At 38.4% G+C, this 14,514-nt stretch overlaps 1 protein-coding gene across 2 annotated transcripts in view; it reads left to right on the top strand.

Annotated features, from left to right (window-relative positions):
• Positions 1-14,514, top strand: part of UBE2W (ubiquitin conjugating enzyme E2 W) — a 107,129-nt gene that overhangs the window by 79,016 nt on the left and 13,599 nt on the right. The window contains exon 6 of one of the 2 annotated variants that reach the window (XM_055318280.1): positions 3,298-3,598. The exons of the other annotated variant lie outside the window; for it this stretch is intronic. Within the exon in view, the coding sequence (XP_055174255.1) occupies positions 3,298-3,323 (26 nt within the window). The 3' untranslated portion in view covers positions 3,324-3,598. Of the gene's footprint in view, positions 1-3,297; positions 3,599-14,514 lie in introns of those variants that run through there. 2 annotated transcript variants of the gene reach the window in all.

Genomic DNA, 14,514 nt, shown 5'->3' on the forward strand with positions numbered 1-14,514 from the left:
ATCACGGAAATGAGTTGACTTGGAATAACTGTGAAGGCTTGAAAATTATAAACATTGAAGATGGATTCTGGGCAAGTTCAGTGATCCCAAGTTCAGAAGCCTTGGGACAGATTTCGTGTGAAGGCCAAACTGGATGATAATGTGGCTAGTTCAGAGTCAGCCAGTGGGGGACCAACAGCCAAAGGCCCAATGATGTAGAGGCTTGTGAGTGAGAGTAAGGTTGAAATTGGTCTTTCAGTTTCTACTAAACAGCTGAGCCTAGCACTATGTTCCTTTCATCCTTAGGGCATTCATTTACCAGTGTGTTGACAGTATCACAGGGAATGTTGCCCAGAAAACAAGATGAGGAGTCTGAACCACTACACCAGCATCCCACCCATCAAAACTAAAGCCAGAAACCAGCAGAGCTCCATCCCTAGAGTAAGGGTCACATGAGGCAACAATCCTGATTGAGATTTTCATCTTGGAGTGGCTCAAGGAATGTCAGACTTTGAACTTGGATTGAAGTGAGGTGTCTGGCAGTGTCCTCAGAGGTGGCCAGGAACAGATGACAGTTATGTGAAGGAAACTATTCTCTTCCTTGGTCTCAAATTATCCTTATAAGCAATTTATTTCAATACAGTGACCAATACCCAAAGGTTATCCCTTCTAGGAAGCAAGGCACTGAAACAACATCCCTAGAAAGCACTGGAGGTGTGGAGTGAGGAGTGACAGGTTATGAAAGCACGTTTATTGCTCTGCATACCACATCGTATTGGGGTCTTCTGAAGAACAAGGACCTGTCTTACTCCTCTTTATACTCATTCAAATATTGAGTGCCTGCTGTATCCCAAGGAACTTATGATCTGGCAGGGAAAACAAATGGGTAATTAAAATAATGTGCCAGTTGGTGCGATGGCCTAATCAGTGCTGAATGAACATCAAGGTGAGAATAGTCAAAACTGTCTAAGTCCAGGAGAGAATTCCAGGGGAAGTGGGGAGTATTTGCCAGGGAAAGGTGGAAGAGTGAAGATGAAGGCATCTGAGATAAAGCACACAGCAAAGCAAGTGCACAGGGTGAGAGGACAGTATTTGGAGCATTGAATTTGGATGAGGGGGTGCTAAAAATAAATTGAGAGATAATACTAGAGCTAGAATCTGAAAGACAAAATTAATGGAGTTTTGGCTTTATCTTATGGGTGACAGAGACTGATGGATTCAGATTTGCACTTAAGAAAAATACCGTGGCTGTAGTCCTGGAGATTGAGCTGGAAGGGTCAAAATGCTGGAGGGGAAAAAATGAGACCATTATCAGTACCAGACAAATGATGATGAATTTATTATAAAGTATTGGCATAAAGACACACATACCAGTAGAACAGAAGGGAGAGTCCAGAAATTGTTTTTTTTTTTTTTTTAAAGATTCCAAGGTACTTACGGGGGGAAGAATAATCTATTCAACAAATGGTACTAGAACATTAGAAAAGTTATTTGTAAAAAACAAAAATCTTCTATACAAAAGTTAGCCCAAAATGGATCCTACACTTAAAGAGTAAAATTAAACTTTTTCAGGAAAACAGAAGTTCTGAGATATTGGTTTGGTAAAGATTTCTTAGCTATGAACCAAATTACTAAAAACAGTTGTAAATTAGACTCAAAATGTAGGCTTTTCAGGAGATAATTTGAAACAGCAAAATGGCACATTTGCAAAATATATATCTGATAAAGGACTTGTACTTACATTTTTTTTAACTCTTAAGATCTAATAACATGAAGCAAAAAAAACCCAATTTAAAAATGAGCAAATTTTGTGAATGTTGTTTTACTTGAAGTAAACTGAAGAAAATACAGAGATGGCAAGTAAATAGATGAAAAGCTGCTGAGTATCAGTCATTAGGAGAATATAGATTAAAAACACAAGATAATCACTGCACACTCGCTACACTGACCATACCAGGTTTTGGCAAGGATGTTGAGTAGTGGGAGCTTTCCTACACTATTGATGGCTAACCATTTGGAAGTTCTTAAAAAGTTAAACATGAGAGCCCCTGGGTGGCTCAGTTAAGTGTCTAACTCTGTCTCAGCTCAGATCTTGATCTCAGGCTCGTGAGTTCAAGGCTCACGTTAAACATGTCCCTACTATACAAATCAGTCATTTCACTCCTAGGTGTTTACCCAAGAGAAAAGAAAGTGTATGTTTACAAAAAGACTTGTACGTAAAACTTTGTATCAAGTTTGCAAAATACCCAAACTGGAAACAGCACAAATGTCCCTCAATAGGTGAGTGGGTAGCCAAAGTGGGATATCCATACATTGGAAAACTACTCAGCAATAAAAAAAAGACTGAAACATCGATAAATTTCTATTATGCTGAGTGAAAATGCTCACACAAAAAGTATGCTGTTCTATTTAAAATTCTAGAAAATGCAAACTTACAGTCCCAAAAATCAGAAATGTTTGCCTGAAGGTCTGAAGTGATGGGAACAAATTTTTTGAGGTGATGAATACTTGATTATCTTGGTTTCACAGATACGTATGTATGTCAAAATTCATTAAATTCCACAGTTTGAATATTAATAGGTTACTGAACATTATACTTCAATTAAAGAGAATTAGGAGATTTTAAGCAATAAAGACAAAGAATGGCAGTGGCCTAAAGTGGAGTATAAGAAAATGGGCAAATTTAATCATCATCAACTTGCCCAAAATTACAGCCTAAAAGTGATGGAGCTGGAATTTAAGCCTGAGTCTGACCAAAATCCATGCTCTAAGTACACTTATACTTAACATGACCCTCCTATTTCTGTCCTAGACAACTGAATGGAGGCTGATGAGTTTCACCAAACACAAGCTGGTGGTTAGGGGGGTCAGGTTTGAGGGAGGGGGTGTGTGTACCTCCTAGCACCAAGTATCGTAGTTTGTGTAGTCAATTAGTGGAGAGGTGAGCTGAAGTTTTTGGGTTGCAAAGATAGTGAAACAGTGATAAATTTTACTTAGTTCATGAGCTTATTGCCTATTGACCATCTAAAAAGGAATTTATATTTTCTAGTCTAATAACCTAACCAATAAATTAGTTATTTCTCAGTGTCTTTGGAGTGATCACTCCTAACCACCTTCACTCACTGGATTTAACTCAGAACATTACTGCACTTCTGAGTAAATCTTACTAGAAAGTTCTTTCTTTCAGACTGAAGTCTGCTTACATACTCTCTATCCTGGATTAAAGTGTGGTCTCAACCCCCCCCACCCCCCCACCCCCCACCAAAGATAAAGTTTGAAGTCCTAACTCCCAGTATCTCTGAATGTGACCATATTTAGAAATGGAATTGTCGAAGTTAAGGTGAGGTCATACTGGAAGAGGTTGGACCTTCATTAAATATGAATGATGTCCTACGAGTTGGAGAAGACACAGAGACACGGGCACTTGTTAACAATGACGTAATGCATCTACAAGCCAAGAAACCAAGAATTGCCGGGAACCACCAGTGCTGGAGGAGGCAAGGACAGATTCTTCCCTCGAGCCTTTGGAGAGGAGAGCATGATCCTGCTGATGCCTGGTCTTGGACTTCTTGCTTCAGAACTGTGAGAGAATAAATGACTGTTGTTTTAAGCTATTCATTTTGTGGTACTTTGTTAGAGCAGCTCTGGGACACTAGTCACACACTTTAAATCTCTTTTTTTCCCTAGTTCTACCTTTTGGAGATACATGGAGTAGGTCCTAGTCCCTTCTCCAGATACTTCAGATGTTTTTGAGAACTTTTTTTTTTTTTCCAGGAAGATATCTCCTTCACTGTTTTTTTTTTTTTACACGACACATTTTCTTTTCTTTCTTCTTCTTCTTCTTCTTCTTCTTCTTCTTCTTCTTCTTCTTCTTCTTCTTCTTCTTCTTCTTCTTTTTTTTTTTTTAAGATTTAACTCCTTTATTTTAGAGGCACGAGTGGGAGGTGGCCAGAGGGAAAGAAAGAAGGAAAGTAGACTCCCCACTGAGTGATTTCCCATGGAATCATGACCTGAGCCAAAACAAAGAGCCTGATGTTTAGCCAGCTGAGCCACCCAGGATCCCCACCCTCACCCTGATACATTTTCAAGTCCTTTCATTATTATTTTGTAGGGTCAAGATTTTCAAAGATGCTTTAAAGTGTGGTAACCAGAACTAATCTTACTACAAATAGTTTGATCTACAAAAGAGTATGGAATTTACTCTCTGGTTTAAGTCAGGTTTTCAAGCTCTTTCTCAGAGCTCTAGGAATTACTTGGAGGACTTCAGGGGGCAAACCCAAATATATTTCATATAAATTCTGTATAAAATTGCATTAGGAGAAGGGGTTTGCTATTTAGAATGAGTTTGGAAAACAGTGGTTTAGATGATACTTTTAATAAAGCCTAAGATTGGGGATGCCTGGGTGGCTCAGCAGTTGAGCATTTGCCTTCCAGCTCAGGGCATGATCCTGGAGTCCCGAGATGAGTACCACATCAGGCTCCCTGTATGGAGCCTGCTTCTCTCTCTGCCTTTCTCTCTGTGTGTCTCTAATGAATAAAATCTTTTTAATAAATAAATAAAGCCTAAGATTGAAACCAGTTTTTTGGCAGCCATGGCCCATGATTTTGATTAGTAAAAGTAAAATATTTCACTTGTATCTGTGTAAGGTTGTTTTTTGTTTGTTTTTTTGCAGAGAGAGGGGGGTCCCATGCATAATATGTTAACTTATTCCCATAATATTTTACTTTGTTTACTTCTGCCATTCTGTTGGGTCTTGTTTTTTTTTTTTTTTTTTTTATTCATCATGCACTGTATCTTCTCTTCCTCCTCTTCAGTACCACCTCTAAGCATTTCTACACCTTTTCAGTGTTTAAAAAAGCAAGTAAGGACATGAGTCTGTAGCATACTATTTAGTGTCTGCAGCGCTGTGTTACTGAAACCCTTAAACTACTATCTGCTATTTTCCTATCAAACGTCAAACTGATCTCAGGCCACACTTCTATATAGTTTATCAAAGAAAGGAGATGCTGGTTATTCTGGTGGAACTCATTCTTGGTGATCTTATGCTGGTTCCACATGGTCTTTTCTCTAGTTTCCATTTGAATAACTGAATTCTGCATAATGCTTTGTGATTTCTGATCTGTTGAAGTGTATGCATTCCAGTCTAAAAAAATACATCTCTCTCTCTTTCTCTCTCTCAATCACAAAGTGGGTGTGGCTGCTGTGGGACTGTACCATCTCCCTTCACGAAATAACCTGGTTATTCGTGACTGCTGGTCAGCTGCAAGCAGTGCAGTTAGCTGGTTGGTATCCTCCAACTGTCGCTCTTCAAGATCTGCCTCACATTTAGAGCCTAAATCACACTTTTCCCAAGCAGTTCCCTGCCAATAACATGGCCTGGCCATTGCTACCGAATGTGGGACTTCTGTACTAGGTAATCGTTGCTAATCTTCCAGTTAGATCAGCGACACCTTTCAGATCTACATCTCAGTCTGTCGCTCTGCCTATCCACACCTGCTTCCTCCCCTCTTTCCCTTCATAGGCTTCAGGTCTGCATCACAGTTTGGTTTTCATAGCCCAATCATTATCATCCTCATCATCATCCTCATCCTTCTCCCCCTGCCTCCTTTTTTAAGTAAATTCTACACCCACCATGGGGCTTGAATTCACAACCGCAAGACTGAGTTGCATGCTCTACCAACTGAGCCAGTCAAGTGCCCTTATTCCAATCCCTTTATAATCTTTTACAAACATTGTACATACCCTTACCCACAAGAAACTTTGTGTCCTCCCAATACCAGTGTCTGCTTTCTGCACCACCAAAATCCACACAGTTGGCACTGAATGTGGTCAAGAAGAAAGTTGTTAAGAGGGAGTTTTGAGACCCATTCACTCACTGAGGACCCCGTCCCAGATTGTGTTTGGGGCATTGATAGCCTCTGCCACAGGTGTTATGTGGCCCAGTTGCTAAAACTTCCACAAGTGGTGGAACCACCAAGTAAGTGGTGGAGGAGACCACCATGGACAGTGCAATAGTTCAAGCATTTGAAAAATATAGCGGAACAATGAACATAAGGACAATGAGGGACGCCTGGGTGGCTTAGTGGCTGAGCACCTGCCTTCAGCCCAGGGCGTGATCCTGCAGTTCCGGTATCGAGTCCCACATCGGGCTCCCTGCATGGAGCCTGCTTCTCCCTCTGCCTATGTCTCTGCCTCTCTCTCTATGTCTCTCATGAATAAATAAATAAACTCTTTAAAAAAAAAAGGACAATGACATTATCTAGTTATTAATAAATTGTATTATCTTAGTTTTAGTCTACTTGGGCCACCATAACAAAATCTTACAGATGGTGGCTACCACAATAACATTCACAGCACTCAGAGAGAGTGTGTGTGTGCACTCTGCTCTTATAAGGGCATGAATTCCTTCATGAGGGCCCCACTCTCCTTATCTCATCTAGACCTAATCATCTTCTAAAGGCTCAATCTCCAACTATCACATGGGAGGTACGACTTCAAAGTATGAGTTAGGAGGGGGTCAGATACATGATTCAGTCCATAGCATCTTCCTATAGAGGGATAATGCAAAGTTGAGGGCAGAGAACAATTGAAAACTGATTCTGAACACTAGAGGGCCTCTTCGGTGATTGCCAAAGAAGGTCTTATCTCAGACTTTGGTCTGCATTTAAAAGAACCTTGAGTGGCATGTGGCTGGCTCAGTCAATGGAGCATGAGACTCTTGGTTGTAAGTTTGAACCCCACCGTGGGTGCGGAAATTACTTAAAATTTTAAAACAAATGCATAAAAAGAGGCTTGGGTTTCAAAGATACTTGGATGCTCAGTTGGGACAGGTCTCTTATGGGAAGGTCAGTGTCCTAATTGGGACAACTTGACTCTGACACACGGGATGGCAACATCTGGGTGGGTGACCCCAGAGATTTTTTTCTCCCTGACTCCTCTGTAATTTTAGAGCCTATAGAGGTGGTCCACCCTCCAAAATAAGAGCTGGAGTACCCATACACTTCTCTGTGAGAAGACCCATCAGGGACCCTTCTCAGGATCTACCCCCACCTCTTCTAGCTGCGAGGAGCATAAGTCAGTTTAAGAAATAGTATAACCTACCTGGAATATGCTGAGTCTAATAATGGAGAAAAAGAACTATTGCTTTGGGATCCTTGAGTGGCTCAGCGGTTAAAGCATCTGCCTTCAGTCCAGGGCCTGATCCTGGAGTCCCAGGATTGAGTCCCATGTCAGGCTCCGTGCATGGAGCCTGTTTCTCCCTCTGCCTATGTCTCCGCCTCTTTCTCTCTCTGTGTCTCTCATGAATAAATAAATAATCTTAAAAAAAAAAACTATTTTTTTAATTTAATTTTTTCCAGTGTTACTGAGGTACAGTTGACATATAACATAAATTTAAGGTTTGCAATGTAATTATTTGATATATATATATATATATATATATATTATAAAATGATTACCACAGTAGGATTTGTTAACCTCTCCATCACCTCGCATAACTACCATTTCTTTTTTTTTATAGTTTTTTTTTTTATTTTTTTTATTTATGATAGTTACAGAGAGAGAGAAAGAGGCAGAGACACAGGCAGAGGGAGAAGCAGGCTCCATGCACCGGGAGCCCGATGTGGGATTCGATCCCGGGTCTCCAGGATCGTGCCCTGGGCCAAAGGCAGGCGCCAAACCGCTGTGCCACCCAGGGATCCATAACTACCATTTCTTTTTTTGTGGTGAGGATATTGAGATCTAACTCTTAGATCTATCTTTCTTTCTCTCTTTTTTAAAAGATATTATTTATTTATTAATGAGACACAAAGAGAGGCAGAGACATACACAGCAGAGGGAGAAGCAGGCTCCTGCAGGGAACCCAATGCAGGACTCAATCCTGGGACCCTGGGATCATGCCCTGAGCCTAAGGCAGATGCTCAACCACTGAGCCACCCAGGCATCCCAACTCTTAGATCTTTCAAGTATATAATACAGTATTATTAACTATAATCATTAGGTCCTGATGCACATTAGATTCCAGAATGTATTCATCTTATAACTGGAAGTTTGTACCCCTTGTCCAAGATCTCCGTGTTTCTCCCACCTCCAGCTACTCTTACTATGAGTTTGACATTTTTAGATTCCACATATTAGTGATACCATAGAGTATTTCTTTCTCTCTCTCTAACTTACTTCATTTAGCATCATGTCCTCAAGGGCCGTGCCTGTTGTCACAGATGACAAAATCTCCTTTGCTATGGCTAAAAAATATTCCATTTTATAAATATCACAACTTCTTTATCCATTTTTCTATAGATAATGGACACTTAGGTTGTTTCCATATCTTGGCAATTGTGAACAATGCTGCAGTGGACGTAGGAATGCATATAGCTCCTTGAGATCCTATTTTTGTTTTCTTTGGATTCATACCCAGGAGTGGGATTGCTGGATCATATGGTAATTCTATTTTTTAATTCTTTAAGGAACCTCCATTCTTTCACCATGCTTGTCATTGTGGCTGTACCAATTTACACTTCCACCAATAGTGCACAAGCATTCCCTTTTCTCCACATCCTTGCCAAAACCAGTTATCTCTTGTCTTTTCAAGTAATAACAATTTTAACAACACAAGATGACTTCTCATGTTTTTGCTTTGCATTTCCCTGACAGTGATGTTAAGCATCTTTTCATGTACCTGTTGACCATTTGTATGTCTTTTTTTTTTTTAAAGAGAAATCTCTCTTTAGTTCCCCATTCTTAAGTATTTTATTGTTTTTGATGTTGTGAATAGAATTGCTTTATTTCTTTTTCAGATATTTGTTATTAATGTATGGACATGCAACTGATTTCTGTATATTGATTTTGGATCCTATACCTTTACTGAGTTTGTTGATTAGTTCTAACAGTTTTTTGGTGGCATCTTTAGGATTTTCTCTTTATGATGTATAAGATCATATCCTCTGCAGACAAAGGTAATTTTACCTCTTCCTTTACAATTTGAATTCCTTTTTTTTTGTTTTGTTTTATTTTTAGATTTTATTTATTTATTCCTGAGACAGAGAGAGAGAGAGAGAAAGAGAGAGAGGCAGAGACATAGGAAGAGGGAGAAGCAGGCTCCCTGCAAGGAACCTGATGTGGGACTCAAACCTGGACCCAGGGACCACGCCCTGACCCAAAGGCACACAGAAACTCAACTGCTGAGCCACCCAAGAGTCCCTTTTTATTTCTTTTTCTTATCTGATTGCTCTAGCTAGGACTTCCCGTACTTGTGTTGAATAGGAGTGGTGAGTGGGCACACTTGTCTTGTTCCTGGTCTTAGAGGAAAAGCTTTCAACTTTTCAACCTTTGACCACTGAATATGATATTAATTTTAGGCTTGTCATATATGGTTTATACTATGCTGAGGTACATTCCCTCTACTCCAATTTATAATAGTTTTTATCATGAAAAGATGTATTTTGTCAAATGCTTTTTCTCTTTTTATTTTCATTCTATTAATGTGATATACTACCTTTAATACTTTGCATTTGCTAATATTTTCTTTAGAATTTTTACATCTGTATTCATCTGTGATATTGACCTGTAGTTTTATTTCCTGTAGTGTCCTTACCTGGCTTTGGTATTAAGATAATGATGACCTTATAAATTGAGTTTAGGAGTGTCCCTTCCTCTTCAAATTTTTTGGAAGAGGGCAGCCCCAGTGGCCCAGCGGTTTGGTGCCGCCTTGGGCCTGGAGTGTGATCCTGGAGACCCAGGATCGAGTCCCACGTCGGGCTCCCTGCATGGAGCCTGCTTCTCCTTCTGCCTATGTCTCTGCCTCTCTCTCTCTGTGTGTGTGTGTCTGTCATGAATAAATAAATAAAATATTTAAAAAGAAAAAAAATTTTTGGAAGAGTTGAGAAGGATTGGCATTAATTCTTCTTTAAATGTTTAGTAGAATTCACCAAGGAAACCATATGGTCCTGGGCTTTTCACTGTTGGGAAATTTTTGGTTACTGATTCAATCTCCTTACTCATTATTGGTATGTTCAGATTTTCTATTTTTTCATGGTTTAGTCTTTGTAGGCTGTGTGTTTCTAGGAATTTATCCATATCTTCTAGTTTATCCAATTTGTTGGCATATAGTTGTTAATGGTAGTCTCTTATGATCCTTTGTGTTTCTGTATTATTAGTTATAATTAGTTATACAATTTTACATATTTAAATCTTATCTTTTTTTAGTCTAGCTAAAGGTTTGTCAGTATTTTTATCTTTTCAAAATATCAGCTCTTAGCTTCACTTTCTATCTTCTGATCTCTATCTCGTTTATTTCTGCTCCAGTCTTTGTTATTTCCTTCCTTTTACTACCTTTTGGATTAGTTTGTTCCTCTTTTTCTAGTTCTTTGAGGTGTAAAATTAGATGTTTTATTTGAGATCTTTTTTTCTGAATGTAGATGTTTATCACTATAAACTTCCCTTTTAGAACTGTTTTTGCTGCATCCCATAAGGTCTGCTACATTATATTTCTTTCATTGGCTTCAGGATAGTTATTTTCCTTTGACTACTTTTTTGATCCATTGGTTTATTCAGGAGTATGTTGTATAATTTCCACATTTTGTTAAGTTTTCCAATTTTCCTCCTGTTATTGATTTCTAGTTTTATGCTATTACTATTATGATCAGAAACTATACTTTGCATTATTTCATTCTTCTCAAATTTGTTAAGACTTATTTGTCGCCTATCGTAGGATCTATTCTGGAGAATGATCTTTATGTACTTGACAAGAATGTATATTCTACTGTTGGATGGAATGTTCTGTACAATGGACTGTTAGATCCATTTGGCTTAATACTTAATTTTTTTCTTTAAGTCAGCCCTACACCCAATGTGGAGCTTGAACTCAAAACCCCAAGATCAAGAATTGCATGTTCTACCAACTGAGTCAGTCAGGCACCCCTTCATTTGGTTTAAAATATGACTCAAGCCTGTTTCCTTCCTTGATTTTCTGTCTGGATGATCTATCCACTGTTAGAAGTGGAGTATTGAGGTCCCCTACCATTATTCTATTGCTGTGTATTTCTCCCTTCAGATCTGTTACTATTTGCTTAATATATTTAGGTGCTGTGATGTTGGGTGCATATATACTTAAAATTATTATATCCTCCTGATAAATTCACCTCTTTATCATTATATAATGGCCTTCTTTGTCTCTGTTACAGGTTTTGACTTAAAGTCCATTTTGCCTGATAAAAGTAGAGCTACTCTGATCACTTTAGTTTCCATCAGCATGGAATATCTTTCTTTGTCTCTTCACTTTGAACTTATGTGTGTCTATAAAAATGAAGTGAGCCTTTTGTAGTGGCATATAGTTTGGTCTTTTTTAGATTCATCTAAACACATTCTAGCTTTTGATTGGAGAGTTTGATCTATTTACATTTATAGTAATTATTGATAAGTAAAGACTTACCAATGCCATCTTACTGTTTTCTGGCTGTTGTAGTTTCCTTGTTTCTTTTTCTCTCTCGTTACCTTTGTGAATTGATGATTTTCCATGGTGGTACGCTTTGATTCTTTTCTCTTTATCTTTCATGAATCTACTATAGGTTTTTGCTTTGTGGTCACTGTGAGGCTTATATAAAATATCATGTAGATATTATAGTCTATTTTAAGCTAGTGACAGCTTAACTTCAATCATATACAAGTACTCTGCCCTTTTACTTCCCTTCCTCTTATATTTGATGTTAGAATTTAGCTTCTAATATTGTGTATTCATTAACAAATTATTGTGGCTATAGGTATCTTTAATACTCATGTCCTTTAACCTTTATCCTAGAGTTAAGTGATTAACACACCACCATATTATTAGGTTTTAGGTATTCTGAATTTGACTATATATTTACCTTTACTGATATGTTGTATATTTCATATGTCTTCATGTTACTAATTAGTATCTTTTCATTTTATTTATTTATTTATTTATTTATTTATTTATTTATTTATTTATTAAGATTTTATTTACTTATTCATGAGAGACACACACACAGAGAGAGAGGCAGAGACACAGGCAGAAGCAGGCTCCATGCAGGGAGCCCAACATGGGACTCTATCCCCGGTCTCGAGGATCATACCCTGGGCTGAAGGCAGCACTAAACTGCTGAGCCACCCGGGCTGCCCGTATCTTTTCATTTTAGCTTGAAGAACTTCATTTAGCAATTTTTGTAAGGCAGGTCTAGTGGTGGTGAACTCTCAGCTTTTCTTTATCTGGGAAGGTCTTTCTCTCTCTCCATTTCTGAAAGATCACTTTGCCAGATCAACTATTCACTTTTGACAGTTTGGGTTTGTTTGTTTGTTTGTTTGTTTGTTTCAGTGCTTTGGATATATTAACCCACTCTTCTCCTGCCTATACATTTTCTGCTGAGAAATCTGATTATAGCCTTATGGAGGTTCTCTTGTAAATTACAAGCTTCTTTTCTCTTGCTGCTTTTTAAGATTCAATCTTCATCTTTTATTTTTAACAGTTTTATTATAATGTGCCTTGAAGATGATCTCTTTGAGTTTTTTGGTGACCCATGAGCTTCATGAACTTGAATATACAAATCTCTCCTCAGATTTTGGAAGTTCTCAGCCATTGTATTTTTAAAATGGCTTTCTGACCCCTTTTCCCTCTCTTTTCTTTCTGGAATTCCAATAATTCACAAATTGTTTCTTTCTACTTTATCCTATAGGTCACATTGGATTTCTTCACTCTTTTCATTCTTTTCCTTGTTCTCAAGACTACATAATTTCAAAGTTTCTTAAAATACACTTAATTCATTGTATTTTTCAGCTCCATTTGGTTCTTTTTTATGATTCTGTTTTTGTAAGAGTTCTCATTTTATTCATGTATATTTTTCCTGATTTTGTTGAATTTTCTTTCTGTATTTTTTTTAATTTATTTTTTATTGGTGTTGAATTTACCAACATACAGAATAACCCCCAGTGCCCGTCACCCATTCACTCCCACCCTCCGCCCTCCTCCCCTTCTACCACCCCTAGTTCGTTTCCCAGAGTTAGGAGTCTTCATGTTCTGTCTCCCTTTCTGATATTTCCCACACATTTCTTCTCCCTTCCCTTATATTCCCTTTCACTATTATTTATATTCTACTAATGAATGAGAACATATAATATTTGTCCTTCTCCGATTGACTTACTTCACTCAGCATAATAACCTCCAGTTCCATCCACGTTGAAGCAAATGGTGGGTATTTGTCATTTCTAATGGCTGAGGAATATTCCATTGTATACATAAACCACATCTTCTTTATCCATTCATCTTTCCATCGACACCGAGGCTCCTTCCACAGTTTGGCTATTGTGGCCATTGCTGCTATAAACATCGGGGTGCAGGTGTCCCAGCGTTTCACTGCATCTGTATCTTTGGGGTAAATCCCCAACAGTGCAATTGCTGGGTCGTAGGGCAGGTTCATTTTTAACTCTTTGAGGAACCTCCACACAGTTTTCCAGAGTGGCTGCACCAGTTCACATTCCCACCAACAGTGTAAGAGGGTTCCCTTTTCTCCGCATCCTCTCCAACATTTGTGGTTTCCTGCCTTGTTAATTTTCCCCATTCTCACTGGTGTGAGGTGATATCTCATTGTGGTTTTGATTTGTATTTCCCTGATGGCAAGTGATGCAGAGCATTTTCTCATGTGCATGTTGTCCATGTCTATGTCTTCCTCTGTGAGATTTCTGTTCATGTCTTTTGCCCATTTCATGATTGGACTGTTTGTTTCTTGGGCGTTGAGTTTAATAAGTTCTTTATAGATCTTGGAAACTAGCCCTTTATCTAATACGTCATTTGCAAATATCTTCTCCCATTCTGTAGGTTGTCTTTTAGTTTTGTTGACTGTATCCTTTGCTGTGCAAAAGCTTCTTATCTTGATGAAGTCCCAATAGTTCATTTTTGCTTTTGTTTCTTTTGCCTTCGTGGATGTATCTTGCAAGAAGTTACTGTGGCCAAGTTCAAAAAGGGTGTTGCCTGTGTTCTCCTCTAGGACTTTGATGGAGTCTTGTCTCACATTTAGATCTTTCATCCATTTTGAGTTTATCTTTGTGTATGTTGCAAGAGTGTGGTCTAGTTTCATTCTTCTGCATGTGGCTGTCCAATTTTCCCAGCACCATTTCTTGAAGAGACTGTCTGTCTTCCAATGGATAGTCTTTCCTCCTTTATCGAATATTAGTTGACCATAAAGTTGAGGGTCCACTTCTGGGTTCTCTATTCTGTTCCATTGATCTATGTGTCTGTTTTTGTGCCAGTATCACACTGTCTTGATGACCACAGCTTTGTAGTACAACCTGAAATCTGGCATTGTGATGCCCCCAGCTATGGTTTTCTTTTTTAAAATTCCCCTAGCTATTCGGGGTCTTTTCTGATTCCACAGAAATCTTAAAATAATTTGTTCTAACTCTCTGAAGAAAGTCCGTGGTTTTTTGATAGGGATTGCATTAAACGTGTAAATTGCCCTGGGTAACATTGACATTTTCACAATATTAATTCTGCCAATCCATGAGCATGGAATATTTTTCCATCTCTT

This window comes from Nyctereutes procyonoides, unplaced genomic scaffold (genome assembly GCF_905146905.1).
Source record: "Nyctereutes procyonoides isolate TBG_1078 unplaced genomic scaffold, NYPRO_anot_genome, whole genome shotgun sequence".
Lineage (NCBI taxonomy): Eukaryota > Metazoa > Chordata > Mammalia > Carnivora > Canidae > Nyctereutes > Nyctereutes procyonoides.